General features: G+C 49.4%; 15 protein-coding genes across 15 annotated transcripts; 7 read left to right on the top strand and 8 right to left on the bottom strand.

The window, feature by feature from the left end:
• Positions 1–223: 223 nt before the first annotated feature.
• Bathy01g04020 (histone H3) lies at positions 224–761 on the bottom strand (the record flags this gene model as incomplete). Its single annotated transcript, XM_007515584.1, has 2 exons — positions 224–555; positions 728–761. The coding sequence occupies 2 exons, from the start codon at positions 759–761 to the stop codon at positions 224–226; spliced, it is 366 nt and encodes a 121-aa protein (XP_007515646.1).
• A 542-nt stretch (positions 762–1303) lies between these two features.
• On the top strand, positions 1304–2164 carry Bathy01g04010 (Pre-mRNA-splicing factor 38A; the record flags this gene model as incomplete). The annotated part of the gene is made up of 1 exon (XM_007515282.1): positions 1304–2164. One exon carries the CDS (start codon positions 1304–1306, stop codon positions 2162–2164), a length of 861 nt encoding a protein of 286 aa, XP_007515344.1.
• Positions 2165–2418: 254 nt separating this feature from the next.
• On the bottom strand, positions 2419–2760 carry Bathy01g04000 (calmodulin; the record flags this gene model as incomplete). The annotated part of the gene is made up of 1 exon (XM_007515251.1): positions 2419–2760. The coding sequence occupies one exon, from the start codon at positions 2758–2760 to the stop codon at positions 2419–2421; it is 342 nt and encodes a 113-aa protein (XP_007515313.1).
• A 534-nt stretch (positions 2761–3294) lies between these two features.
• Bathy01g03990 (predicted protein) lies at positions 3295–5627 on the bottom strand (the record flags this gene model as incomplete). The annotated part of the gene is made up of 2 exons (XM_007515119.1): positions 3295–3445; positions 3826–5627. 2 exons carry the CDS (start codon positions 5625–5627, stop codon positions 3295–3297), a joined length of 1953 nt encoding a protein of 650 aa, XP_007515181.1.
• A 1041-nt stretch (positions 5628–6668) lies between these two features.
• Bathy01g03980 (prefoldin subunit 6) lies at positions 6669–7327 on the top strand (the record flags this gene model as incomplete). Its single annotated transcript, XM_007515748.1, has 3 exons — positions 6669–6753; positions 6852–7098; positions 7183–7327. 3 exons carry the CDS (start codon positions 6669–6671, stop codon positions 7325–7327), a joined length of 477 nt encoding a protein of 158 aa, XP_007515810.1.
• Positions 7328–7464: 137 nt separating this feature from the next.
• On the bottom strand, positions 7465–8952 carry Bathy01g03970 (predicted protein; the record flags this gene model as incomplete). The annotated part of the gene is made up of 1 exon (XM_007515651.1): positions 7465–8952. The coding sequence occupies one exon, from the start codon at positions 8950–8952 to the stop codon at positions 7465–7467; it is 1488 nt and encodes a 495-aa protein (XP_007515713.1).
• A 701-nt stretch (positions 8953–9653) lies between these two features.
• Positions 9654–11771, top strand: Bathy01g03960 (predicted protein; the record flags this gene model as incomplete). Its single annotated transcript, XM_007515533.1, has 1 exon — positions 9654–11771. One exon carries the CDS (start codon positions 9654–9656, stop codon positions 11769–11771), a length of 2118 nt encoding a protein of 705 aa, XP_007515595.1.
• Positions 11772–12531: 760 nt separating this feature from the next.
• Bathy01g03950 (predicted protein) lies at positions 12532–16687 on the top strand (the record flags this gene model as incomplete). The annotated part of the gene is made up of 2 exons (XM_007515339.1): positions 12532–12806; positions 13042–16687. The coding sequence occupies 2 exons, from the start codon at positions 12532–12534 to the stop codon at positions 16685–16687; spliced, it is 3921 nt and encodes a 1306-aa protein (XP_007515401.1).
• Positions 16688–17052: 365 nt separating this feature from the next.
• Positions 17053–17367, top strand: Bathy01g03940 (YciI-like protein; the record flags this gene model as incomplete). Its single annotated transcript, XM_007515462.1, has 1 exon — positions 17053–17367. The coding sequence occupies one exon, from the start codon at positions 17053–17055 to the stop codon at positions 17365–17367; it is 315 nt and encodes a 104-aa protein (XP_007515524.1).
• A 77-nt stretch (positions 17368–17444) lies between these two features.
• On the bottom strand, positions 17445–18683 carry Bathy01g03930 (Growth-arrest-specific protein 8; the record flags this gene model as incomplete). The annotated part of the gene is made up of 1 exon (XM_007515601.1): positions 17445–18683. The coding sequence occupies one exon, from the start codon at positions 18681–18683 to the stop codon at positions 17445–17447; it is 1239 nt and encodes a 412-aa protein (XP_007515663.1).
• Positions 18684–18916: 233 nt separating this feature from the next.
• Bathy01g03920 (predicted protein) lies at positions 18917–20065 on the bottom strand (the record flags this gene model as incomplete). The annotated part of the gene is made up of 1 exon (XM_007515296.1): positions 18917–20065. The coding sequence occupies one exon, from the start codon at positions 20063–20065 to the stop codon at positions 18917–18919; it is 1149 nt and encodes a 382-aa protein (XP_007515358.1).
• Positions 20066–20340: 275 nt separating this feature from the next.
• Positions 20341–21669, bottom strand: Bathy01g03910 (rhomboid family protein; the record flags this gene model as incomplete). The annotated part of the gene is made up of 1 exon (XM_007515529.1): positions 20341–21669. The coding sequence occupies one exon, from the start codon at positions 21667–21669 to the stop codon at positions 20341–20343; it is 1329 nt and encodes a 442-aa protein (XP_007515591.1).
• Positions 21670–21757: 88 nt separating this feature from the next.
• Positions 21758–24259, top strand: Bathy01g03900 (predicted protein; the record flags this gene model as incomplete). Its single annotated transcript, XM_007515091.1, has 1 exon — positions 21758–24259. One exon carries the CDS (start codon positions 21758–21760, stop codon positions 24257–24259), a length of 2502 nt encoding a protein of 833 aa, XP_007515153.1.
• Positions 24260–24336: 77 nt separating this feature from the next.
• Positions 24337–24984, bottom strand: Bathy01g03890 (predicted protein; the record flags this gene model as incomplete). The annotated part of the gene is made up of 1 exon (XM_007515725.1): positions 24337–24984. One exon carries the CDS (start codon positions 24982–24984, stop codon positions 24337–24339), a length of 648 nt encoding a protein of 215 aa, XP_007515787.1.
• A 146-nt stretch (positions 24985–25130) lies between these two features.
• Bathy01g03880 (unknown protein) lies at positions 25131–25880 on the top strand (the record flags this gene model as incomplete). Its single annotated transcript, XM_007515465.1, has 1 exon — positions 25131–25880. The coding sequence occupies one exon, from the start codon at positions 25131–25133 to the stop codon at positions 25878–25880; it is 750 nt and encodes a 249-aa protein (XP_007515527.1).
• Positions 25881–26004: the final 124 nt, after the last annotated feature.

Here is a 26004-nt window from a genome sequence, read left to right as displayed (position 1 = left end):
CCTTTATAATACAAATCACGTTCTCTCTCTCTCTCTCTTTTTTTCCCGCGTGACTTACGCTTTCTTCTTCTTGTTGGCGCTTTTGTTGTTACTGATACCTTCGCGAAGTAGTGCTACTAATCCCTCTCTCCTTTCTACTAATATAATTGACTAATTGACGTATACATGTGATAACGACGTAATAATAACGCATCATATGCGATTGTGGCGCCGGCATCTCTCTCTACCAACTCGAGACGCCGTAAATCGGGCCTCTGATTCTTCTCGCCAGCTGCATATCCTTCGGCATAATCGTCACCCTCTTCGCATGAATCGCGCACAAATTACAATCCTCGAACAAATGCACTAAAAAGTCCTCCGAGGACTCTTGCAACGCTAACAACGCCTCCGCGGTCCATCGCATCGGTTGATCCGTAAACTCGTTGCAGATCTCTCGAACGAGCCTCGCAAAAGGCAGTTTTCGAATCAACAAGTCGGTTGATTTTTGGTACTTTCTGATTTCTCGAATAGCTAAGGTTCCCGGTTTGTATCTGCGTTTTTGTGGAATTAATGGGCCTGTTTGTTAAAGGAAAAGAGAGAGAGAGAGAAAGAGAAAATCCGTCAGCGTTCGCAGCGCGAGAAAGACAAAGAAGAGGTTGAGGAAAATGTCTCGCTTGGGGGAAAAGGGGGTGAAAATTCAAAAAAATTGGAGCCTAATGGTCTCCTTTGTGCGTTTATGCGCGTCCACAGAACCAACAACACAAACGCGAAAAGTACGTCATCAAAACACTCTCTGAGAAAGAATGCGCTCGTACCGTTTAATCTCCCAAACTCCGGCCGTCTTTGCGGCGTGCCCTGTTTTTAAATCGAACAAAAATCAGAACGTGTTTAAAAGAGTCAGTTTGAATCCAAAACGAGACGATTTAGACGAGAGAGGAAACGAAACGATGGTGAGAAACACGCTTTCTTTCGCGCTTTTTATTTCACAACACGAAGCGCTTCTTCTTTGTTTGCGCACTATTCGGCGCGCAAAGCGTGCACTGCTCTCATCAAAAACAACGACGCGCAACAAATCGTCGTACCTTTCGCCCTATGCTCACCGGCCGGACCATTCTCTGACTCTCTCTCTCTCTCTAAAAATGACGAACGAGAGCTCCTTGTGTTTTCCCTTTCAAAAACGGGCAATGTTAAACCCTACACCCTAAATTTCTAAACGTTTTTTAAAGGAAAGCTCCAACGCGAATTTTCTTAAGTTCGTTCCCGTGGACAAAGGAAGAGAGAGACACGGAGAGAGAAAGAAAGAGAGCGAGAGAGTTTAATCAGAATGACGACGCAAACGGACCCTCTGGCGAAATCGGTCCGCGGGACGAACCCGCAAAACATGATGGAAAAAATTACGAGGGATAAAGTGTACGCGATGACGTTTTGGAAAGAAAAGTGTTTCGCGGTGTCGGCGGAAACGCTGGTGGATTTAGCGGTGACGGATTTGACGCAAATAGGAGGGATATACGGAGGGAACAATCGAGCGACGGAGTTTTTGTGCTTAGCTTTGAAGATGCTGCAAATCGCGCCGGAGAGAGAGATTGTGATTGAGTTTATTAAGAACGAAGACCATAAGTACGCGAGGTTGTTGGGGGCGTTTTATTTACGACTGGTTGGGAACTCCGCGGAGGTGTACAGATATTTAGAACCGTTGCTGAACGATTACAGGAAAGTACGGAGACGCGTGAAAAGTGGCGGGTGCGAGTTAACGACGGTGGATGCGTTCATAGACGAGTTGTTGACGAAAGATTTTTGTTGCGACATCGCGTTGCCGAGACTGGCGAAACGGTTCGCGTTGGAGGCGACGGGCGCGTTGGAGGAGAGGAAGTCGTTGTTAGAGGAAGAGGTTGGTGAAGGCGAGGATTTCGAGACGGTGATTGAAAAAGCCGTGGACGAGGAGATGGCGAAGAGGAGAGCGATGGCGATGCCAGGGGAAACGGTTAACGTAGATGGGGACGATGGGGAGGCTGACGGTGCCGCTACGAAGAAGAAGCGAAGTTTAGAAGAAGAAGAAGAAGAAGAAGAGGGAGAGAAGAATTCGAAGAAAAAGAAGAAGAAAACGGAAGATAAAGAGGAGGACGTGGAGATTGCCGAAGCGAACGCGTTGCGTTTAAAGCTTGGTTTGAAACCGTTGAGAGGTTGAGTTTTTCTCGTGGACGTAAAAAAAATATAGAAATAGAAGAAGCGCGATGATGAAATAGAGCGTGAACGCGGTATTTACCTTGTCTGTGTGATTTTTAATAATAGTATACTAATAACAAATTAATTTATATATTTATGTCCAATAGGCTCAAAGACAATACGCGTTTTGAAACGCGAGAAGCATCGAAGAAAGAAGCGCGAGTGTTTTATTGCATAAAAGCGCGCTCTCTCCTTCTCGAAAGCTCTCCCTCGCGTTTACTTCGCCATCATCATCTTCACAAACTCTTCGTAGTTCACTTCACCATCGCCATCGACATCCGCTTCTCGAATCATCTCGTCGACTTCTTCATCCGTCAACTTCTCGCCCAAGTTCGTCATGACGTGTCTCAATTCCGCCGCGCTGATTGTCCCGTTCCCGTCTTTATCGAACACTTTAAACGCTTCGTGCAATTCTTCTTCGCTGTCGGTGTCTTTCATCTTACGCGCCATCAAGTTGAGAAATTCTGGGAAATCGATGGTGCCGTTGCCATCCGCGTCGACTTCGTTGATCATATCTTGAAGCTCCGCCTCCGTCGGGTTTTGGCCGAGAGATCGCATCACCGTGCCTGCGTTTCGTAAAAGCGCGAAATTCGTAAAGAGAATATTTTCAAGTCAGTCGGGAAAGAAGACCAAGGAGAGGCTTTGAGAGGAGATTTAAAATTCAATCCTCCCCCGGGCGTTTCTTTTCGTTCGCGCGGTCTTTTCGCCCTTCGAGAGAGGACGATCGTAAAGCGCCGCACTTTCGCGTCGTTTTTCTCGCTTCGATCGTTCTCGGAACGCGGGAAAAAGGAGAGAGCGCGAGATCAATTCAAAGAGATCTCAAAGCGGGGAGATCACTTCCAAAAAGGCAACCGGAAAAGCGCTTCTCTGTGTGCTCTCTCTTTCGTTTCCGTTCGTTTCCGTTCGCGCTAAAACGGACGACGAGAGAGAGGAGGAGGAAGAACTGCTTCGTTTTCGCGTCGGACGCGCTTTGCGCGACGAGAGAGGCGGCGCACAGCTTCCGTCGTCGTCGTCGTCATCAGAAACAATGAGATTGTTGACCGCCTTTTTCCAGAAGAATCGAGCGCGAAAGAAGGGAAAATCGACCAAAAATTAAAACGTACCGAGCTCTTTCGTGGTGATGGTCCCGTCGCCGTCTTTATCGAACAAAGCGAACGCTTCTTTGAATTCGGTGATTTGCTCGTCCGTGAGTTCAGCCGCCATGATGTTTTTGTTGCTGTTGTTTTTTTGTGTCGTGTGTGTGCTTTACGCGTGCGCAACAAAAAGAGTGAAGAGCTGGTTTTAAAATTCGATCGTTTCAAACTGGAAACTCTCCTCTCACAAAAGGAGACGGGGGTCGGGAAAAGAATAAAAAAGCGTTCGTTCTGGTGCATTGAAAAATATCAACAGTCGACAGGAAAGCTTTCACCTCTCTCTCTTTAATAGTGCGCGAGCGCGTATGTTTCTTAAAATAAGTATTACAACTGTTTGTAAATTATGTCTCTCTCTCTGACACACTCGAGGGCGTGTTTCTTTCGACGAACATCCATTCTCGCTCTCTTTATACTTCGCCATTCACCACGAGCGTCATCATCGTCATCATCATCCGACAAATAAAAGTCTTCTCTTTCTCTTTCTGGTTACGTCGCGAGCGAGGCGGCGAGGCCTTCTCGGTATCGATCGCCTTTGCTTAAAACGACGGGAGGGATATCTTCGAACGCGAAACTCGCCTCGTTCTCTTCTTCATCGTCGTTGACGATGTGTTCTTGTTTTGCGTCGACGAACGCTTCGCTTTGTAAGATGAGAACGTTGTAGAAGCACCGAGCGGCGGCTTGACGCGTCAAGGCGTTCGATTCGCAAAGCTCGGTCAAGTCGATGGAGGCGCTCGCTTTTTCTTTTTCTTTACCTTCCGTCGAAGCGGCATCAAACGCCGCTTCGCTGGTGTTTGTATCGTCTTGGTTCCACACCGTGTTCGCGGAAAGGAAGACGAGCAAGTTCTTCGCGGCGCGTGGGATGCGTTCATGGCGGTGGCGACCGGAGCAATCCAAGTAGCCTGCCGGTTCTTCTTCCGTCTCTTTCAGAGGCTGACTTTTGTCGAGCGGTTCGTTGGATTTTTGCGAAAAAGTACGGACGAGCATTTCACGATCCTCGTGAATGGTGTCCTCGTGCAAGTTTCCGTGCGATTGTCCGTGCTCGTCCACGAACTCGAGTTCTTTTCCTTCCAACGCGTCCGCTAAGGAGGAGGGCGTGCGAACGACGCTTCCGCCTCGCGTGCTTCGTAAAGATGCCGAAACGCCACCTCCAGAAGAAGGAGTGCGAACGAGTGCCGCGCGTTTCTCTGCTCTTTTACTGGCGTCAAATTTGAGGAAGTGCTCCTCTTCTTCTTCGTCCCAAGCTGGTGGGACGTTGTATCCGTTGTCTTCGTCTTCCGTGGTGTACTCGCCGTCTGGACGTTTAACTTCCGGCGGTGGAACCAACGTGGCGTCGCCAGGAATGGGCGCAAAGTTTACTTTCGATTTGTAATTCGGATACAACATCGCTTCAAACTTCTTCCATCGATCTCCTTTTCGGAAGAACGATTCGCGTCCGGTTCGGAAAGCCGTCGCTCGGAAGTGCGCGGCCAACGCTTTCTCGTCGTTCATCAAATGTATGTCCTTTTCGTCTATTGGAATCTCTTTTCTCGGCCGGTCGCACACGATATCGTCGCAGTTCACTAGCCATTGTTTGTACTCGTCGTTCTCAATGCGCGTTTGGTGATCAAAGATAATCGCACGTTGGTTCGCGAGTCGCGCGACTTTCGGACGTTTTTGTCTCGGACGTACAGGCGCGTTCGCCGCGCGTAAATCAAGAAGTAAACGCTCTTCGCGCTGGTCTTGTTCTTTTTGCGATTGAAACGCGGGTTCAAGGAACGCCTTTTCTTCTTCAGAAGCGTCCATCGGCATCGCAACGAACCCTTGGTGATCCTCATCCTCGGAACCTTCGTCCGGAATCGGCGCCAAAATGTTCTGTTCGTCGTCTTCCTCTTCCATTCCAAACGCGCGTTGACGCTTGCGTTCTCTCGCTTCTTCGTCCCCGGAAAGGTCGTCGTCGTCCATCAGTCCACCGTAACCGAGGCGAAACATCATATCGTCGTCGTCCAAGTCAAGCTTTGCTCTTCTGCTCTTTTCGAGTTGTAAACGCTTGTCGGACTTGCGCTTGGAAGCCGCTTTGTCGTCGTCGCTGTCGCCAGCGTTTTTCGCCCATTGCAAAACCTCCTCATCTCGAAGATAAAACCGATTTTCGCCTCCAGATACGGCTTTAGAACCACTCGGTGCGGCATTGAACTCGCTCATGTTCGACATAGTATCGAGATTCTCATCGTTTCCTCGGCGCGGATCGTCTCTATCGAGGAGCATGTTCATGTCGTAGTCGAGCAAATCGTCGTCGTCCAAACCACTGTTCCCCATTTTACGCCTCTTCTTTGACTTCTTCGTGCCCTCTGCGTCGTCTTTCCCGTCTTCTTCGCCGTTCCCATCCGCGAGCAACTTGACGTCCTCGCGTTTTTGTTTCGATTGTCTCGATTGGATCTTCACCAAGCGTTGCACGACGTCTCGACAATCGTCGTGTAAAAACACAATCTTTCGATTGTATAACGTAACAACGCCTTTTAAAAGTACCGCGGCGAGACGTAAAGCCTACACAGAAAGAGTTGAAGTCATTCTCGAGCAATATGATATAGAAAAATAGTGAAAAGAAAGAGACAAAACTGTTGCCCGAGCGCGTGAGCGCGTGAGAGCGTTCTCGGCTTTGGCTCGTTTCCGGCTCAGAAGAAGCGAAAGTTCATCTTCCTATCGCGCGACGTGAACTACTACACTTGTCACATCGCTCGTTAGAATCATTAGAAGACAATGCGGTAAAAAATCATCATCGCCGTAAACAAAACGTTTCATGTTCATGGGAACCTCGCCGCGCGCTCGCGCGAAGAAACAAACACACGCGAGATCTCACATGTGCGAAAGAGAAGAAAAAAAGAACAACGTACCAAAGGACTGGGCGGTTTCATGATCGTCGCGCACGCTTCGCTGATGGACATCCCGCTCGCTTTCGCGCGCGTCAATCGTTTCGCTTTTTCCGGATGGTGCGCTAAAATCTATAAAGAGAGAGAGAAAGTTTCGTCGTCGTCAGCGCTCGCAAAACCACATGTCTTTTTAAATACGCGAAGAAGAAGAAGAAGAAGAATTCATTCGCGCGCGTGAATAAAACGCGTGGGAAACTCCCGACGCGAACGAAAATAGCATCTCGAAACAAAAGCATCATTACCCAAACGTTCCCGAGCGCGCCTTTCGGGGAGAGTAAGTCGATGGAGTAAAACATAATATAACAACAACAACAACAACGACAACTCTTTTCTCTTCGTTGGTTTTGCGCTTATTTCGTGTCGTCAGTTGTGAGGAAAAAATTTTTGAGAAAAAACACTTGTGAGTTTTCATCAAAACGGCAGAGAAAAAATGGCGACGACGACGAGCAATAACATCAAGAGCTTACACGAAAAGCTCCGCGTGGATTCCGGGAGCTTTCAGCAGTTGCAACAAGGTTTGTTCTTTTTATTCATCGCGTTCTTTCTCGGTAAAAACTGACTCTCTCTTTCTCTTTCTCTCTCACATCGCGCACGATGCGACGATGAAAAACAGAACTGCAAGCGAACATCGAAGCACGAAAAACGTTCACGCAACAAGCGACGGAAAACGAGATGGTGTTGGAAGAGTTGAAATCTTTAGAAGAAGGCGCGAACGTGTATAAACTGATCGGGCCGATGTTAGCGAAACAAGACGTGGTCGAGGCGACGAGTAACGTGACCAAGCGATTGGAGTTCATAAACGCGGAGAGGTTGGTGAAACGTTTTGTTGACTTTTCTCGTTCTCGTTCTTTTTGTTTCTCGTCAAAGCCTTTATTCGTTTTTGATGAATACGCGTCGAACGTTTACTGATTGCACGTTTTCTCTCCTATATTATTCGCACGCAGAACGCGATTGGAAAAAGCTGCGGAGGCTATCGAGAAGAAGTTCGATCAGACACAAAGGGATATTCAGATTTTGCAGCAGCGAATAGCGCAGTTGTCCACGGGCGCCGCCGCGGGAGGAGGCGGCGCGATGTTGGACACGGCGTAACTTAGCAGAGAAGAGTTTTAGAAGCATGTATTACTTCCGTTATATATCAATTAAGGATTAGCAGCAAATGATTGATTTCACATCTATTTCTACAGCGCTACGCATCTATGTGACTATTTATGTGATCTATTTTTACTTCATCGCGGACCGCGATGTTGCGTCCCCGAACGCATGTTTCGAAACGAGTCTCTCGAGCGCATGGCGCGTTCGCTCAAAACACGTTTCGGTGGCACCATTGCCGGATTCGGCCAGACGCACGATTGCGCTTCTTCTGCCGCTCCTCGCAAGTGGTCGACTTTTGAGCGCAAAAGCTTCTTTTTTTGCGTCTCGGCGATGTAACTTTCGACGTTGTCCTTCTTGAACGCTTCAAACGCGTCCAAGTTGGCGCCACGAACTCTCTTCACGAAGACTTCATCCTTTTCGGCTAAAAGCTTCATTGGAAAGGGGTCTGGCGCGGCGTTGTATTCTTCCATGAATCGGTGTCTTGGCTTAATGCGCGTATCGAGCGCCAAGGACCAATACGCCGGAAACGAAATTGCCGTTTGTTTCGTGCCGCCAAGCTCGTCAATTAAGTACTCGTACTTTGGTCGCAAGTTATCTTCCAAAGACAACGAGAAGAACGTGTTCAAGCGACTAATCGTTTTCGCTACTTCTTCGTCGTTCATTTTACAATCTTTCGCGAGAAAATTTACGTGCTCTTTAATCCCATCGAAGGAATATTGCAACGTTTGCGGGTGGCGAAGAATCAACTTGGCGACGTTTTCGTGCGATATCCCCAAATCCTTCAAGAATTCCACTCTCGGTGCGATTTGATCCTCCACCGAGAACGTCAACACCGCCGGGTTTCTCGTGATGACTTTCGCCAAATCTTCGGACGCGATCCCTAACTCGTGCCTGAAATAATCCACTCTCGGTTTCAGAGAGTTTTGCACGGATAAGTGTAAAATCGAAGGCTGCTTGGAAAGCACCGATGCCAACTCCTGCGTATCCAAACCCAAATGCGTTAAATATCTGCACCTCGGGATTGAATGCCTATTTCTTTGCAACAAAATCTGCGGGTCTTTGCTCACAATCTTCACTAAACTCGTCCCTTCTAAACCTAATTCTGACTTCAAGTATTCCACGCGAGAGATAATCTTCGAGACTGGTTTCGAGAACAGTTGTTCTTCGCTTTGTAACATCAACTTTTCCAAATCCTTTTCTTTAAACCCAAGGGAAACCATATACGTCAACATCGGCCGATGTTTCTGTTCCAACGACAAGTTCCTCCGCAACTTCTCGAACGCTTTATCCGGCATCTGTTCGTACTCTTGGTACTCCATGGAGTAATAGTCCACGAACGCTTGGTACTCTGATTTTTTCGTCTGACTTTGCATCTGAGCGCTCGATTTCTTCGACGACGACGAACTCGTCGTCGCCGCTATTCCTCTTATCACCTCCTCCTCCTTCATCGCCAAAGAAACCTTCCCCCCAAGACCGCTACTTAAAAATTTCTTCTTCGCTTTCGTCTTTTTCGATTTTGGCGCCATCGGCGCAAACAAATTCGCCAAGTCTTCCTCCGCGTTCTGCTCTATAATCTGCGCAACCGGTAAACTTCTCCTCGACGCGTTTGCATCCGTCGACATCTCTTCCACGTTTTTCATCGCACTTTGACTCTCGCGAACCTTCGCGACCGTTCCTTCTCCTTCATTTTTGTTCGTCGTTTTTCTGCTTAATTTCACCGCCGTCGTCATCCTCGTCGCTCCCCTCAATTGCGGCTTCGAGGACGAAGTCTCCTTCGACTCGAAACTCTTCGGTGGTTCCGATATCGCGCATTTCAACGTCATCGAGGAAGAAAACATATTTTCAACCGTTCAAATGTAACTCTGTTTGGATGAAAGTACGTTCGCGTCGTCGTCGTAAAGTCGGCGCTCTCGAGAGATGTGTGAGAGATTTTTGCGCTTCTTTGAAATGACGTGTGAGTCACTTTTTTCTCTCGTTTTCCTCAAAATTTTAGGGGGCAGAGAGAATTCGTCAAAGCGCCTAAAGAGGGAAACAACTCTTCTCTCTGTTCCTTGAGAGAGAGAGAGAGAGGGATAGAAGTGAAGAAGGAAAGAAAGAGAGAGAGAAGGGCAAAACAACAGAACTCGAGAACAGAGAGAGAGAGTGCTCTCCGCGAGAGAGAGAGAGAGAGAGAGAGAGAAGGAGAGAGAGAATTTTTATTTCTCAAAGCCGCCGAAGAATCGATTGGAGCAGACCTCTTCTTTCAGGTTTTTACATTCTCAGTCAACAACATCAACGCTCCGCTTGAAAACAAAAACAAACGATGATGACGACGACGACGACGATGCCGACATCATCATCGACCACCGAAGCGTTTTTCTCGAGAAGATCTAGAGCTGCGTGTGTGCTTCGCGGCGGGACGAAGAGGAGGACACCTTTTTTATCGTCAGCAGCCGACAAAAACGGGGAAAACGGGAACCCCGGGGATCGTCGTCGTCATCCGAAAGAACAGTGGCGAGTGTCTCCGACGCCACCGGGTGGCGGGAAAAAGAACGCCTCTTCGAGTTTACGCGCGATTCACGACGCCGTGAACGAGGTGAAAAACGCGAAAGATTTGAGACAGAGTTTACACGAGCTGAGTAAACACACGAAAGGACCTACCACGTCGACGACGGCGCTTCCACCGAAGGATATCAAGACGCAGGAAAGGCGAAGAAAGCAAGAGAGGAGGGCGGTTTTGGAACACATGATCGAAAAAGTGGATTCGAAAACGCACGCTCGAGATATCGAGGAGGAGGATGCGGACGGTCCTTCTTCGTCGTCGTCTTTGACGACGCATACGAAACACCAAATCATTTATCAAGGCGTGGACGGCGGTTTCGTCGTCGGGAGCGAGAAGCCGAGAAAGCACACCGAAGCGTGCGCGTGCCCGAACTGCAACTTCTTACGAAAGCGCATATTGGAAGATAGAGGTAGAGACGAGGTAGAAATTCGAGTGTTAGAGGATGATAGAGTGTTGGAGATGGTCGGGGACGACCCGGAGGCGGTTTTAAGACCGGAAACGACCATGGCGAACGAGTTGAGACGACGCGAGAGGATTTCGATGGCGAACAGAGGCAACGTGCCTTGGAATAAAGGACGTAAACATTCGCAGGAGACGATCGAAAAGATTCGACAGAAGACAATGGAAAGGATGAAAACACCAGAAGTTCGAGCGAAGATACGAGAGGCGGCTTTGTTGAACGCTGGGAAGTTGTCTCCGCACACGAAGGCGCGCATATCGCTTTCCGTGAGAGACGCGATGAAGAAGAAAAAAATTGAGAAAATCAGCGACGAGGAAAATCGTTTGGTACCGAAAGAGAGTAAAATTGGTTTAGCATCGTACGGTGCGTTCGGGAGAAGAGCGTCGGCGGTTGGACGCGTGTATTTTGGAATTACGAGCGAATATGAACGCCTCGCCGTGGAAAATAGAAAGAAGAGGGAGGAACAAGAGAGGCGCAAAGAAGAGAGGAAAAGAGAGACGCAACAACGACAGATGGATGCAAAGGCGAAGAAAGAGGCGGAGAAACGTTTGCGAATTCAACGTGGGTTAGCCTTGCCGACGAAAAAAAGAACGCGCGCGCATAACGAGAAAATTTCTGCGGCGATTAAAGCCAAGTGGAAAGACCCGGAGTATGCGAACAAGTTAAAATCTGTGGCGCACGGCGGCTCGCGAAAACCAACAGTTTACGCTTCATCATCTTCTTCTTCATCATCTTCCGGTGATGGAAAAAGAGAGAAAAAGGAGAAAAAGAAATACAGTAAATACGATCCTGAACGTCGGACTCCAGACGCGACTCCTGCTTCTCAAGAGAAACAACAGTACAGGCGGATGAAGAGAATGGCGGAGATGCAAGCGCAGATTCGCGAACTCGAAGCCAAAAAAGCGCAAACGGAATCGTTGTTGGGCCAAATGAAAATCGCCAACGACGCCGCAAAAGTTGCCGTTTTCAGCTTTGAACAAAAACTCGCGAACGGTGCTTCGATCACGGACGACGATTTTGATAACGACGCGTACGAAAAAGCCAGCTTAGCAAAGGCTAAAACGGAAGAAATGATTGCCGGTTTGTGCGTTTCCATCGAGTCCATGGAGTTGGACATCCAAGACGTCAGTCGAGAAGAGACGAAATGGGCGAGACGATACAACAAAGTGCTCATGGAACAAAAAGAAGAGGAAGCGGCTCGCACTGCCAACGAGAAGAAGATGAAAGCGTATTTGCTCCGCGAGAGAAAGAAGAAAACCGAGGAGGAGTTGAGACAGGAAGAAGAGGATCGGCAAAAAAGAGCGGCGACGGCGGCAAAGTTGAAAGAAGCGCTCATGAAAAACAAAAGCGTCGTGAGCAGCAGGAAGGAGAAAGACGAAGAAGTAGAAGACGAGGATGATAATGGCGACGACAATAGAACCCCAGCTAGAGCTAGATAATAATGCGTATTGTGATCCTATTTTCATATAAATAAGCGATACGCGCGTGCGCCAGAGAACAAACACACATTGAACACCCTCTTCACAAAGAAGGAAAATAAAATGCAGCCCCTCCCCTCCCCTCCAATACAGGACGACCTTCGAAAGCACTCGAAATTTTGGTGAAAAATTCTTGAGCCTTCACGTTTTGCCATTTGAAAAACGCGACGCCACACGAGCGACCAACGATCAGGCCTCAAACAAAAAAAAGAATTTTCGTAACTCTTCACAACGAAAGAAGAAGAAGAACACGTTAAAAAGAACGACGCCGCGAGGAGAGACACCCCCTCGGCTGATAAGTCTAGGACAACTCTTACTCTCTCTCCTTCTCGAGTTGCGAGAGTCAAGCGTGGTGGTGTCTTGTGTGTAATTTTTCGAGCACCAACGGAGAAAAGTTCGAAAAAAAAAGAATTGAAAGATAGATTTCTTTCCGGTCTTCCGTCTCGTCATCTCGGCGACCGAAAGAAGAAGAGTTTCTTTGCATCCTCATCGGAAGAAGGCGAGATATGGCTGGGTACGTTTTATATTTTCTTTCGAGGAAGAAAGAGTTGATCTCTCGATGTGTTGTTGCGAGAAGATCTGCGCGATCGATCTTCTTCTTTGCTTTGCAAACGCGCCGCGCGTTTCGTACGTTTCGTTCGACGGTCGGGGTGAGATTGAGATTGGAAAATTACAAAAACCCCCTTGAAAGTTGAAAAACGCACACATGCGGCTGCCTCCAATGCGAGAGTCTTTTCCGCGGACGACTCTGAAGAAACACTTTGGACTGACCCTTTTAACTTCTTCTTCTTCGTACACAAACAGACAACCGCAAACGTTAACGAATAACCCGCCCCCGGGTGCGGGGATAGGAACGAACGGCGGGGCGCAAGTGGACGACGCCGCGAGAAAACAAGACGCTTTGAGTTATTTGCGACACTTGAAAGATCGCCTGAAAGATAGGAAACAAACGTACGACGAGTTTTTGGAAATCATGAAGGAGTTCAAAGCGCAGAGGTGAGTTTTTTTTTTGCAACAAAGTTTGGGCTGCTTTTTGGTTTTGGTCTTGGGTTACGAGAGAAGAATTTTTTCAAAACGTTTTTGAACGCGCTCGCCGCGAAGAAGGAGAGGATGTAAACCTCGCCAATCTCTTCTCGCTTTCTATTCGTTGCTTGATAGTTGTGTGTGTTTGTGCTGACGCGTCGTGATGACACTTTTTCCTTTTGTCTTTTTTAATATACGAACTGAACAGGATTGATACGGAAGGGGTGATCAAACGCGTGAAGAAAATTTTCAAAGGCCATCGGGATTTGATTTTAGGCTTCAATCAGTTTTTACCTCGAGGGCACGAAATTCGCGTGGAAGATATCGAGAGAGAAGAACGGGAAGAGGCAAAGCGACAAGCGCAAGGGCAAAAGCCGCAAGTGGAGTTTGTCCACGCGATTTCGTACGTGAACAAAATCAAAACTCGTTTCGCGAGCGACGAGAGAGTGTACAAGACGTTTTTGGAGATTTTGAACATGTATAGGAAGAATTTGAAATCAATTTCACAGGTGTACGAGGAAGTCGCGCAATTGTTCAAGTCACACAACGATTTGTTGGAGCAATTTACGTACTTTTTGCCGGATTCGACGCAACAGGCTGGGCAAGGCGCCACCGGAAGAGGGAAAGGCGGGCGAGGCGCTGGCGCGAAGGCGGCTCGGGCGCAACAAGTTCCGGGGCAAAATAGAAGGAAGCAGAAAGGTGGCATGGTAATTGACCAGGCGCAGCAAGATGAGATCACGGAGGAGAAGAGAGCGGCGTTGCAGTTAGCTAAGGAGCTTTCGTATTTTGATAAAGTCAAAGCGAGGTTACGTTCGAAAGACCAATACGCGGATTTTTGCAAGTTGATTACTCTATTCAACGCGGATTTAATTTCCAAGATGGAACTTCAAGGTTTGGTGATGGACATTATTGGGAGATTTCCTGAATTGGTGACCGGATGGAACGAGTTTGTCGCGAGATGCGAATCGATGGACTTTGAAGCCGCCGAGGCGCCGGCGGCGAAGAAAGCAGCCGGGATGAAACTCACGACGCGGGAAGTCACAAAGATGAAAGCGTCCGCTGCGAGAGAAAAGTTCTTATCCAAACCAATCTCTGAGTTGGATTTATCGACGTGCGAACGATGTGGTCCGTCCTACCGTTTGTTGCCGAAGAACTTTCCGAAAATGCACGCGAGCACCCGAACGCCTTTGTGCAAAGAAGTATTGAACGACAATTGGGTCGCGGTGACCTCTGGGTCCGAAGATTACTCGTTTAAAGCCATGAGAAAGAACCAGTACGAAGAAGCGTTGTTTCGATGTGAAGACGATCGCATGGAAATCGACATGGTGCTCGAAACGAACAAGTCTGCGATTGAGGCTTTAGAGAAGGTGCACAAGGAAATCGCCGAGATGTACACGGAAGAGGCGAAAGTCGTTCCAGAGCCCGCGGCCGCGCCGGTGAAGAAAGAAGAAGAAGCTTCTGCCGCTGCTGCTAAACAGACCGATGGCGCCGCGACTACTGGAGGTGAAGCGTCTGCTCCAGTTGAACCCGCGGAAGGTGCAGCTAAGGAAGACAAGAAAGATAGTATGGAAGTTGACGCCGCCAAACCGGCGGAAGCCGCTGCCGTGGAAAAGCCGGCTGCCGCACCGGTGAAAAAGTCGAAAGAAGAAGTTCACGGCGAGAGATTAGCACACTTTCTTCCGGAAGGTACGGTTTCTACAATCGTTTTACGTGCCGTTGAACGAATCTACGGCGACCGCGGACGCGAGATGCGATTCTTGACGATGAACGCGCCGTGGGCTACTATCCCGGTAGTCTTGAGACGTTTGAAACAAAAATCCGAGGAGTGGCAAATCTTGAAAACAGAAATGCTTCCGACTTGGAACGATGTCTGCGCGAAGAACTACAACAAATCTCTCGACCATCGATCCTTTTACTTCAAGCAAGCCGATAAGAAGAACTTATCCGGCAAAGGTATGACGCAAGAGATCAAGGAAGTTTCGGACAAGAAGAAAACGGCAGACGACGCCATTGGTGCGAGAGCCTCGAAATCGCCCGGTGAATCCCCAGATTTGAACTTTGAATACGCCGAGCGCAATGTCCACGATGACGTCTACGCCGTCACGCGCTTTTCCGCTCGCGAAATGATGTCGGGGGAACCGGCTAATAAAGTCATGACGTTCTATAGAGACTTTCTGGAACCGTTCTTTAAAATCAAGCGCGATAACGAGGATGATTTTAAAGATATGACGGCTGAAAACTGCGCGAAAGCCGTCAAAACTGCAGAAGCGAACGCTTCTCCGAATGGAAAAAAGAAAGGTAAGAAAGGCGCGAGCAAAGATTCGAAGAAGAAATCATCGGAAGACGATGACGCAGACGAAGACAAAGACGAGGAAATGGAGAAAGAACCGGATCAAGAAACCGTGGACGAAGGTGACGAGGAAGAGGAAGAAGATCCAGAAGACGAAGGCGTCGCGAGCGTCAAGAAACGTGCCGCTACGCCGAAAGCTTCGAACAAGGAAACGACCGCCGCGGAGGCTTTGGAGAAGGCTCTCGGCTTAACCGGCAACGACGACGACGACGACGACAAGACGAAGGATTCCAGCGAAAGCGACGGCGACGAGAACGATTCTTCCGATTCCGAAGACGGCCAAGACGCGAGGTACAAATCGTGCAGGCCGGTATCCGGGTTCGTTGTCGACGGTAGCTCAAACTCGAAAACTCGATACGTTGATTTGCCCGGTAAAGTCTTTTACGGCGACGAAGGTTTCTATCATCTCATGCGCTTGCATCAGCACTTGTACGATCGTCTTCAAACGGCCCGTGCTTCGGCGACGGCCATGGCAAAGAAAACGAAAGGGAAGAAAGCCGAAGACGTCCACAAAGAGTTCTTGACTCTTTTGTTTAACTTATTGAACGGATCGACGGACCAGTCGCAGTTTGAGGACGATTGTCGTTTGCTCTTAGGCGCGAACTCGTACTTACTCTTTACGCTGGATAAACTCATCTACAAGTTAATCAAACAAGTTCAAGCTTTGTTAGCGGAAGACATCGACGCGAAGCTTTTACACCTCGCGGAGTACGAAGCCACGCGCGACGCGCCGTTCCACGAGGGAGTATACCACGCCAACGCGTGCGTTTTGCTCGGTGACGAATGTGCGTATAGGATTGGCAGCGAAAACAACGGCAAGACGCTCCAAATTCAACTCTGCGAACCGTCTTTAGATAAGATTGACGTTAAAGCGGGAGCGATGGATGGTCATTTTGCGACGCACTTAGAAGGATTCTTGCACGTTGCCGCGCACGAGGACATGACGCTCGTGGAAACTGGCGAGAAAGAGACGGACGAAAAAGAGCGAGCGCCAGTGTTTTTGCGCCGCGCGAAAAAAGGGGCCGGTTTCGTCGTCCACTCTGCCGCAGGCGAAGCGGATTCGCAGCTCAGTTACCAAAGCGCGATGACCAACGCGAGCATTCAAAACGCGTTGGAGTGTAAAATCTCCTGCTCAACGTCCAAAGTGTCTTACGTTTTGGATACCGAAGACGTTTTCTTCCGTTCTCGCGTCCCACCTGGCGGCTATTCGGCGAAATCCTCCGCGCCGCCGGCTAAGAAAGCGAAGAAAGGCAACAGCAAAGACAAAGCCGTCGCAGTCCCTCAACCCGCGGCAAAACCGCTCTCGCGCAAAGAGAAACGCAAAGCGAAGAGCGCGAAATCCAAAGCTCAAATCGAGAAATTCCGAGCGTGGATCGAGAAGAAAACTGCCGAAGCGACCGACGACGAGGAAGAGGACAAGAAAGACGTCAAAGACGAAGAGAAGAAAGAGATGGCGGAAGAGAAGGACGGCGGCGACGAAGCGGAACCCATGGACGCGGCGTAAACGGTAACAATACTAATACTAATAATAACAATAACATGAATAATAATAATAACAACAACAACAACAACACACTAAGCAATAATAGTATAGAGAGAGAAAGAGAAGTCAGGAGGAAGAGAAGAGAGAGAGAAAGCTTTAATAAAATCGTTTTTTATAATACAGAGTACTTAAAACACCATCATCGTTTCACGACAGTTTCCCTCACATCTTTCTTTCTGTTTCTGTTCCAACAGATTCTCTCCAACGCGCGCATGTCACTTTGTCGATCAACGACATCTTTATCTCAATTCACCAGTCGAGGAGGACTCAGGCGACCACCAGCGCGGTCGACATCATCGAGAAGAACTGTTCGTACACATATCGAAATGGCTTCCAACGCGAACGCAGGAGGAGGAACAGAAAACGCGTACGTTTTGTTAACCTTAGAGTACGTTCCAAACATGCTGGAAAAGCGAGGTCCGTACCGAGAGGAGCACATAAACGGGGCGAAGAAAGCGTTCGAGGAAGGGACGTGCGCGATGGCGGGCGCGTTGACCGACCCGGTGGATACCGGCGTGTTTGTGTTCAAAAACGTGGATAAAGACTACGTGGAAAACTTCGTGAGAAACGACGCGTATTATAAAGCGGGGTTGGTGCCGACATATACGATTCGACCGTGGATGGTTGTGGTAGGGAATTAGAGCGTCTTTCGTTTGAGTGTTATGTGTTATACATGAATCGATGTTGAGTACTGTGTGTAAACGTCTCCTTCTCGATGCTACGCCGCGGCGACTCTCGTCGTTCCGGGAGTTCTCGCCGATGCACTTCTCCCGAGGACGACTCCACTTGCGGTTGTTTTCTCGCGGAGAAACAACGCTGATTTTAATTCTGCGTTCTCCGCGGCAACCACCTCGAACTGTTGTATCGCTCTTTCCAAGTTCTTTTCCGCCACCTCTCGTTTCTCTTCGCACGTTTTAATCGATTTTTCGAGGAAATCGAGGCGTTGGACTTTCCTCTCGGCGCGAATTCGCTTCTTCTCCTCGCATTCCGCCTTTGCCTCGGCGAGCTTTGCGGGCGTTTCGGAAGCCTCGGCTTTCGCTTTTGCTCGCTTTGCCTCCGTTTCCGCGTGGTACACCCTCCTCTCCAACTCTGCGATTCTCGCGGATAACTCCACCGTCTTCGCCTCGGCGGATTCCTTCAACCCTCGATAATACAGTTCTGTCTTCTTCATGTGCTCTTCGCTTTCCTTCTCTAAAATGTCAAGCTGTTTCTCTTTGCTCTTCGTCAATCGCTCCACTGTCTCCGCTAAAGTCTGCTCTGCTTTTTCGAAGTGCATCCTCTCCCTCCTCGCGGCGACCTCGCGTTCCTTTTCCCTCTTCTCCTCAAACTCCACGCGCAACTTCGTAATCTCTTTCATCCGCTCAATCTCGCTTTTCCTCACCATTTCTTGACATTTCACCTCCCTCTCCGCAATCTTCCTCTCTTCTTTGCGTATTTTCTCTCTCATCTCCTCCACTCTCTTCTCGAACGTGCTCTTCGCCTCCCTGATCGCCTCGGTACTCTCCGCGCGCGAAAGGTCAACCTTCCCTTCGTTTTCTTTCTGCTCGTGTTTAATCTGTTGCACCTTCGCTCGCACTCGAACGTCCGCTTCATCTTCCACGTCATCGATGCGTCTCTCGTACTCTCGCGCGATCGATTCGCTTCGCTCCAAAGCTCGTTTAGAAATCTCCCAAAACGCGTTTATTTTGTCTCGTTCCAACTGCGCGTGGTTTCGATACGCCGCTTCTTTCGCGAGTTCGGTTTCCAATCTTACGATTTTCGTTTGCAGTTCGGAAAGGACGAACGACGACGAAGAGGAATGCTCTCCTCCCGTCTTTGCCGAATTCGAAGAAGAGGAAGACGACGAAGCGCGCTCTTTCTTTCCTCCTTTCGTCTTCTTGGCGGTGGTTTCGGAACTCTTTTTCTTCTTCCCGGTGTTGTTGTTGTTCGATGACGACGACGATGTGGCGGCGGGCATGTCGTGTCGCGAAAGGCGCTCGAATAATCGGCAATCGATCGATTGGGTTTAGTACTCGTGAGCGGCGTATCGAATGCGCGCGTGTGGGTATCGATTCCTCTCTTTTCAAAGAGTATTTATGTTGGGGAGCGTGCGTCTATTTTTGGATCCTCGCAAAAGGTCAACGTAAAAAAAAATCTTTCTCCTCTTGCGCGGCGGGTTAGTAGTAAGTACTTTTTTGGTATGATATTTCATCACGCGGCATCTTTCACGTCTAATAACTCGACCTCGACGATAATCTCGCTCCCGGGAGGAATCTCGCCTTCGCCTTGGTCGGCGTAGCCTAAATCCGCCGGCGTTTTGATAATTCTGCGACCGCCAACTTTCATACCTTCTAAAGCACCCGGAACGTACACCACCGGCGGTATCGCCGGTCCAGTCTCGCCATTAAATAACCCCCCACCGCCTTCGACGTTTGCGTTCGCGGTTTGTTTTTTAGGCACGATCATCGTCGCTTCTCTCGTTAACGTGTACTTTTCCACCGGCGAGTTCGGTCCCGCGCGCGAACCACCTTTTTGTACCGTCACGTCCACGGTAGTCTCCACTGGTCCCAACAACAACGCTCCAATTTCTTGAATTGGTAAGTTCGCCAAATCTTTCGTCCCATCAATCTCTAAAATCACGTCGTTCGCTTTAAATCCAGCCTTCGCCGCCGGCCCGTCCGGCGACACTTTCACCACATACAACTCCCCAAGTTCCGGATCAATCCTCACCTCTGCACCGATACCGTTTACCGTTTTCCTCTTCAAAGCCTTCGAGTACTCCGTCGGCAACTTCCCGTACGAGAACTGCATCGGTTCCGATACCGTCCTGTTCCCGCCTAGCGTTCTCGCCGTCCTCGTCGAGAGGACGGTCAAACCTCTCAATTTCACGTCAAAGTGAATGGTCGCCAAAGACCCGGACTTTATCTCTTTCCCGTCTCCCACTCTTGAATCTCCAAACTGAACGCCCGCATGTTCCTCGCCCCGAAACTGAAACGGTATGGACGTTTGTAAATTCAAATCGCTCAGCGACGCGCGTTTCGGCTTCAACTCTTTCTGAAAGCCAATCGCAAAGGCTGAGGGAGGGAAAGTGAACAAAGACGTCGTCGACGAGAGCACGAAGGCCAAAGCTGAGGACGATACAACGGACGCTTCAAAAAAAGCTCGCCTCGACGTCTTGTTGTTCAAACTGTGTTCTTCTTTGTCTTCTTCTTCTTCTTCTTCTTCCGTGGCGGTCGCGTTCGTGTCGACAGAAGAAAGAGTTTTGATGTCGTCGTCGGGGAAACTTCTTCGTCGCGTGCGTGTCCTAACGCTGCTCCTTCGTCGCGCAACGGCGGCGGTCGAAGGCGTGCAACCGACCATCGCTAAAGTCGTCATCATTCTCGTAACGGTAGAGTAGCGAAAGTCTGATTCTAAAATGCCTCAAAGTAGTAGTGCGTCGCTGTAGTATGTCGAGAGAGAGATTTGTGAAGCGCAGTTTTCGTTATCCAAAGAGTGAAAGATATTCCGTTACGGATGAAAAATTTTGCGCGGTGGTGCGTATACTTTAGTATTATTAATATTGTATCATTACGTCGTCGACGTGTGTTCCGTGATGATGACTGCGACGATGATCGCACGTTATATCGTGACGATGATTAAAAATCATCGACTCCGCTCGCGCGCTTGAAGGCGACGACGACGCTGGCGGCGACGAGGTTGGCGCAGACGCCGTATAAAATCGCGCTCGTTTTCGCGAACGGTTCTTCTAACGTTTTATCTTCCAAATTCAGTCGCTGCGCTCGGTTTTTAACCTCGCCCGGTTTGAACTGGATGGAGGAGAATAACGGGCACAGACCGTAGTAGGCGAGCAAGATGCCGGAGAGGAAACCGCCGAGATGATCCCAGTTGTTCACGACGTGGGTGGCGCCGTCGGAGGCGGTTTCGGAGGCTATGTAACAGAGCGCGATGGAGGAAGCGCCGATTCGAAACAGACGCGTCGTAAAGCCGCGTTGGTTCCATCCGGATTCGAGGTTGAGGACCGTGTACGTTAATATCGCGCCGTAGAGTGCGAAAACGGCACCAGAACTTCCCGCGATTAATTTCGAGCTGTCGTCGAAGGCTAAAGTCGTGATGGCGCCTCCCGTGGCGCCGAGAAAGTACACCGCTAAAAACGAAGTCGTCCCGAGCAACGTTTCGATTTCTCTCCCAATCAGCCACAGCGACACGTTCGTCGCCAAGACGTGCTCTAACCCAAAATCTGCCAAAGCAGCGGATGGTAACCGCCACCACTCGTTTTGCGTCTTCACCGCATCCGCGAACAACGCAAAATTACTAAAGAAAAACCCGCCCTCCATATTCGCTCCAGTTTTCACGGCGACGAAATCCGCCGCGAAAAAAAACAAGTGCAAAACAGCCAACCGTTCCGCCGCCGTCGGCTCTTCCGTCGGCACGTTGTATATGTTCGACAGAGGAGAAAAAAACGGACTCCAATACTTCGTCACGCCTTCCGCTCGTTGATACTTGGGTCGATTGAGCGGATTATTCGTAGTGCTTTTTTCTCCTTCTCCCGCTCGCGGGGGGCCGCGAAACCCTTTCTTAATCATCCGGAAAAGCACCGGAAGCTTCACATCATCTTCGCCTCCTTCTCCTTCCGCACTGCTTGAGGTTTTTCTTCCCGTCGTCGCATCTTCATCTTTCGCTTCTACAACTGTCGCTTTTGCCTCTTCTTTCTCCTCTTCTTTCGCTTCGGTGATTATTCCGAGCTGCTCTAAGCTCGACAACGCGTCTTCCGACGACGACTTCGATGCAAACGCGTCCTCCTTTTCCTCCTCGTCTCCTTTTTTCGCGGCGGCTTTGAGTCCTCCTTTTCCTTTTCGCAGAGGTGGTCTCATCAGAGTTCTTGAACGAGAATTCCGCAACGCCGTTGGTTTCCGTCGTCGTCTTCCCGTCGTAACGGTGTGCGATGGATTACAACGAATCATCATCGAAGAGAGACTTCTCTCTTTCTCTCTCTCTGAACAATTCGCGCGCGCTGTTGTTCGCGATACTCGCGTCTGCTCTGTATGTATATATATGTATACCTCTTCAAACTGCGCGCAAAAGAGAGACAACGCGTCAGCGCGCAAACGAACAAAAGTGACGAGAGACATTGGAAAATGCATCAGAACGACGACGCACTTCTCGCGCGCACTCCTTGAGCTTTTTCCGGGGCAAACGACGGGAAAAGATTCACGCGACGAGATCATCGACCTGATGATCATCTCGCCGGGGAAAGAGGACGACGACGCGCCTCCCTCTGCCGCTGCAACCGCGGACGACGACGACGCTCTTTCGCGCAAGCGACCGAGAGGAGAGGAGGAGGAGGAAAAGACGAAGAGGACGAGAGTTGATGAGTCGGTGGCGGCGGAGGAAGCGAAGGCGAAGTCTTTGAATGAAAACAACAAAAACAACGACGAGGACGACGACAACAATAACAACAACAGATCAGGCGGCACCGCGTTAATTCGAGGCCTTCCCTCGCGATGGGACGAGAGACGCTTTCGCCTCGCGTTGCACGAGATGCGCGTGACGGGACACACGAAAGTTAAAAAACGAACGGGGTGGACGCACGCGTTCGTGACGTTTAACTTTCCCAAGGAGAGAGATTATTGCCTGAAAAAGTTACAGGAACGAGCGAAGCAGCAAAGAGAGGAGGAGGAGGAGGAAAAGGAAAAGGAAGGAAAGAGCGATGCTGCTTCTGCTGGCGGAGCGATGATGAAAGGTGGCGCTTCGTCGAAAGGATGGAAGTTCGGGAAGAAAGTGACCATGAGCGAGGCGAGAGATAAAGGCGGTAAGAACAGCAGCAACAACGAGGAGAAGAAGGAGAAGAAGAAAACAGCAAAAACGGAGGCGCGAGACGCGGTGTGTCCGTTGTGGAACGTGAAGTATTCGGAACAGTTGAAAATGAAGAAGGCGAAGGTGAGGAAGGCGTTGGCGATGGTGACGGAACTCGTCGGGAAGGCGAACGAGAAGTTTAAGAGGAATAATACTAACAACAACGGGAAAGGAAGTGATGTTGAGGGAGAAGAGGAAACCGAACAGTGGTTGAAAGACGCCAGCGCGAGGAAGAATAAACGGTGTTGCGATTTAGTAGGCATCGTGCGTTCGCCGGTTCTCGAGGGATACAGAAACAAATCGGAGTTTACGATTGGAAATAATAACCAAGGTCAGCCGACGATTGGGTTTAACGTCGGTTTATTCAGAGAAGGAAACGTGGCGATTGGAGAACCCGTTGGATGTAGGAACATTTCAAAGGTGGCGATTTGCGTTCAAGAAGCCGCGCAAAAGTATCTCAGGGACGTCGCCGGTACAGAGGACGCGTTGCCGAGTTGGGATAAGCGAAACGGGAGTGGATTTTGGCGCTTGTTGATTGTTCGTGAAGGTGGATGCGCTCCGTCCATGTTAGGTGATAGTAATAGTAATAATGATAATGATAGTAATCAAAATTGCGCGGCTCCAGCGTGGCGCAAATGGCTTCGATTAGAAGAAGGCGAGAGGGACGAGGATGAAGAAGATGATAACGCTGAAGTGACTGTGAATGGCATCGACGACGCCGAAGACGCGTTATCGTTGGACGCTCCGACGCCAAAAGAAAACTCGGAAGTTATGGTCGTTGTACAAATTAATCCAGGTAAGGAATTCGAAGCGGCGAAAATGGAGAAAGCGCTGAAAGGTATTCGGGACGCCATGGAAACCGCGGCGAGCGCGTTCAAACCGGAATCGTTTTTTATCACCGTGCAATTACGTCAGCACAACGAACTCGTATCAAACATGGCTGCTGCGGATGCACACACGTCCGAGCTTGTTGTTGGTGACAGAAATACTGCGAACAACAAGCCGATGGTTATTTGTGAACACATGTGCGGATTGAAGTTTTCCTTATCGCACTCTGCGTTTTTCCAAGTGAACACCGCCGCCGCGGAATTGCTGTACGCCTTAGCCGGCGAGTGGGCATCGCCGAACGGAAATTCGTTATTGCTCGACGTGTGTTGTGGTACTGGTACGATCGGGTTAACCCTCGCCAATTCGGTTGGGAAGGTTGTCGGATTAGATATTGTCGAAGACGCCATTCGCGACGCGGAGAAAAACTCAAAATTAAACGACAGAACGAATTGCGAATGGATTGCGGGAAAAGCCGAGGATACTTTAGACGTCGTGCTGAAAAAGTACGGCGAGGACGTGAAAACAGTTGCCGGAAACACCAACGAGGAAGAGGGAAGCAAAGATGAACACGAAGAAGAACGACGACAACAACAACAAAAACGAGAGTTCCTCTACGACGACGTCGTGGCCATCGTCGACCCGCCTCGGTGCGGTTTACACAAAAAAGTTCTCAACGCGCTCCGCATGGAGACCAGACTCCGCAAAATAGTCTACGTCTCTTGTAACCCCGAGTCCATGGCGCAAAACTGCGTCGAACTCTGCGCGTTGAGGACGAAAAACATGGGCCCTCCCTTCCGCCCGCGAAAAGCCGCAGCCGTCGATCTGTTCCCGCATACCGCGCACTGCGAAGCCGTTTTGGTCTTAGAACGTTGAAAAATGTTTTTATAATCTCGCGAGCTGATGAAAATTATTCTAAATCTCTCTTCTACGTAACCTTCTCCTCCTCACATCTACTTACTTCTTTCGAAATATCGATCGACGACGACGTCTTTCTTCCCCGGCGCTCGCAATATGTTCCTCTCGCGCAAATACTTCCCGCTTTCGTCCGTCAACGAGCGTTCGGATATCGTCCACCATCCATCTCCTCGAGATATCAATCTGCACGCGAACTGGTTCGTCCCGTCCATTTTCACGTCTCCGGAGAGCATGTACTCTTTCCTCCCGCCTTTCGTCTTGCATCTCGTCTCTTCTTTCCCGATGCCTCTCAGACCAGTTTCCGTGACGTTTTCTTTCGTAAGAGGTGTTTTATCAACCACCCGTAACGTGTAATCGTCTGTGCACGAAATAGTCAAGGTTGTCGTCAACCGGTCCACGATGCCGCACACGAACGCGGGCGCGCCTAAACCAGATAACAACGGGCACAGCGAGTCCGTCGTTTTTTCATCTTCGTCAGAAACAGTCGTCGTCGAGGATGGAACGCGAGACACTTGCGTCCACGTGCCCGCGATGGATTGGTCGCACTTCTTCCCGTACAACACTCGAGCGAATTTCGCGATGATGAAAGAACTCTTCATCTGCTCGGAGGTTTTCTCGGTGAATTTCTCCACGAAATCCGACACGGTTGGAATCTTCCCTCCTTTTCCATCGTGAGTCGACATTTGCTCTCTTATTCCTTTTTTTGTGTGTGCATTTCTGCGCGCGTGTACCTTTCACGCATAAATGACGATAAATTCGTATCTCTAATAAACAACTCTCGAGAGTTTTTCCAATTCTCCATTCTCGCACAGCGAATAGAACACACAAAATGGCGACGCGAAAACTCTTCGACGCGACCGCTCGGTACTTGACCACGAATCACGACGATTCAGACGACGAAAGGAAGAAGATGATGAAATCGATGATGATGAAGCAACATCATACGCAACAACAACAATTACAAAGCAGAGCAAATTCAAAAATCAAATTGGAAATCAACAAACGGTTTCTCGTGTCGACGCTCGCGAACTGCGCGCACGCGAACAGATATCGCGATTCAAACAGCTTATATCGAGCGAAGGAAAAGGAAGACGCGGTGATGAAAACACCGACAACGCGTAAAGGTGGGAGGAAAAAGCAACAACAACAGATGAAGACGCCCGGGACGAAGAAGCGAACACGAAGCGAAGACCAAGAGGAGGAGGACAAAAAGAGAAGACGTGCGGGAGGAGGAGGAGCTTCGACGTCGTCGTCGTCTTCATCTTCGAGCGACGAAAACGACGACGAAAACGAAAACGAAAACGAAAACGACGACATCGAAGATAAAATACGAAAGCTCTTGCTCCTGAGCAAAACGAAAAGAGGGAGAGGTTTAATCGGCGCTCGGATGGACGACGTCGTCAAAGAAGACTGTATCGAGAACGAGAACGCTCGCGGTAGTACTCGTAAAAAGAGTAGCGCGAAGAAGAAGAAAGAGAAGCGCCGCAAAAAAGAGAAGAAGAGAGAGAAGAAAGAAAAGAAGGAGAAGCGCAAAGGGGAGAGAGGGAAACTGAGAGGCGTTAAAGAGAATAGTTCGTAGTTGTAGAGTGTAGTATAAAGTCGCGTATTTTTTTCGTTCGTACAAAGGTATCTTCACAAGGTGTTCCTCGTCTCGAGATGTTGTTAAATTATTCCCCTTCTCCTCCTCCTCGGGAACACCAACA

The sequence above is a fragment of the Bathycoccus prasinos genome (genome assembly GCF_002220235.1).
Source record: "Bathycoccus prasinos genomic : Chromosome_1".
Lineage (NCBI taxonomy): Eukaryota > Viridiplantae > Chlorophyta > Mamiellophyceae > Mamiellales > Bathycoccaceae > Bathycoccus > Bathycoccus prasinos.
This window is presented reverse-complemented; position numbering and strand designations above follow the sequence as displayed.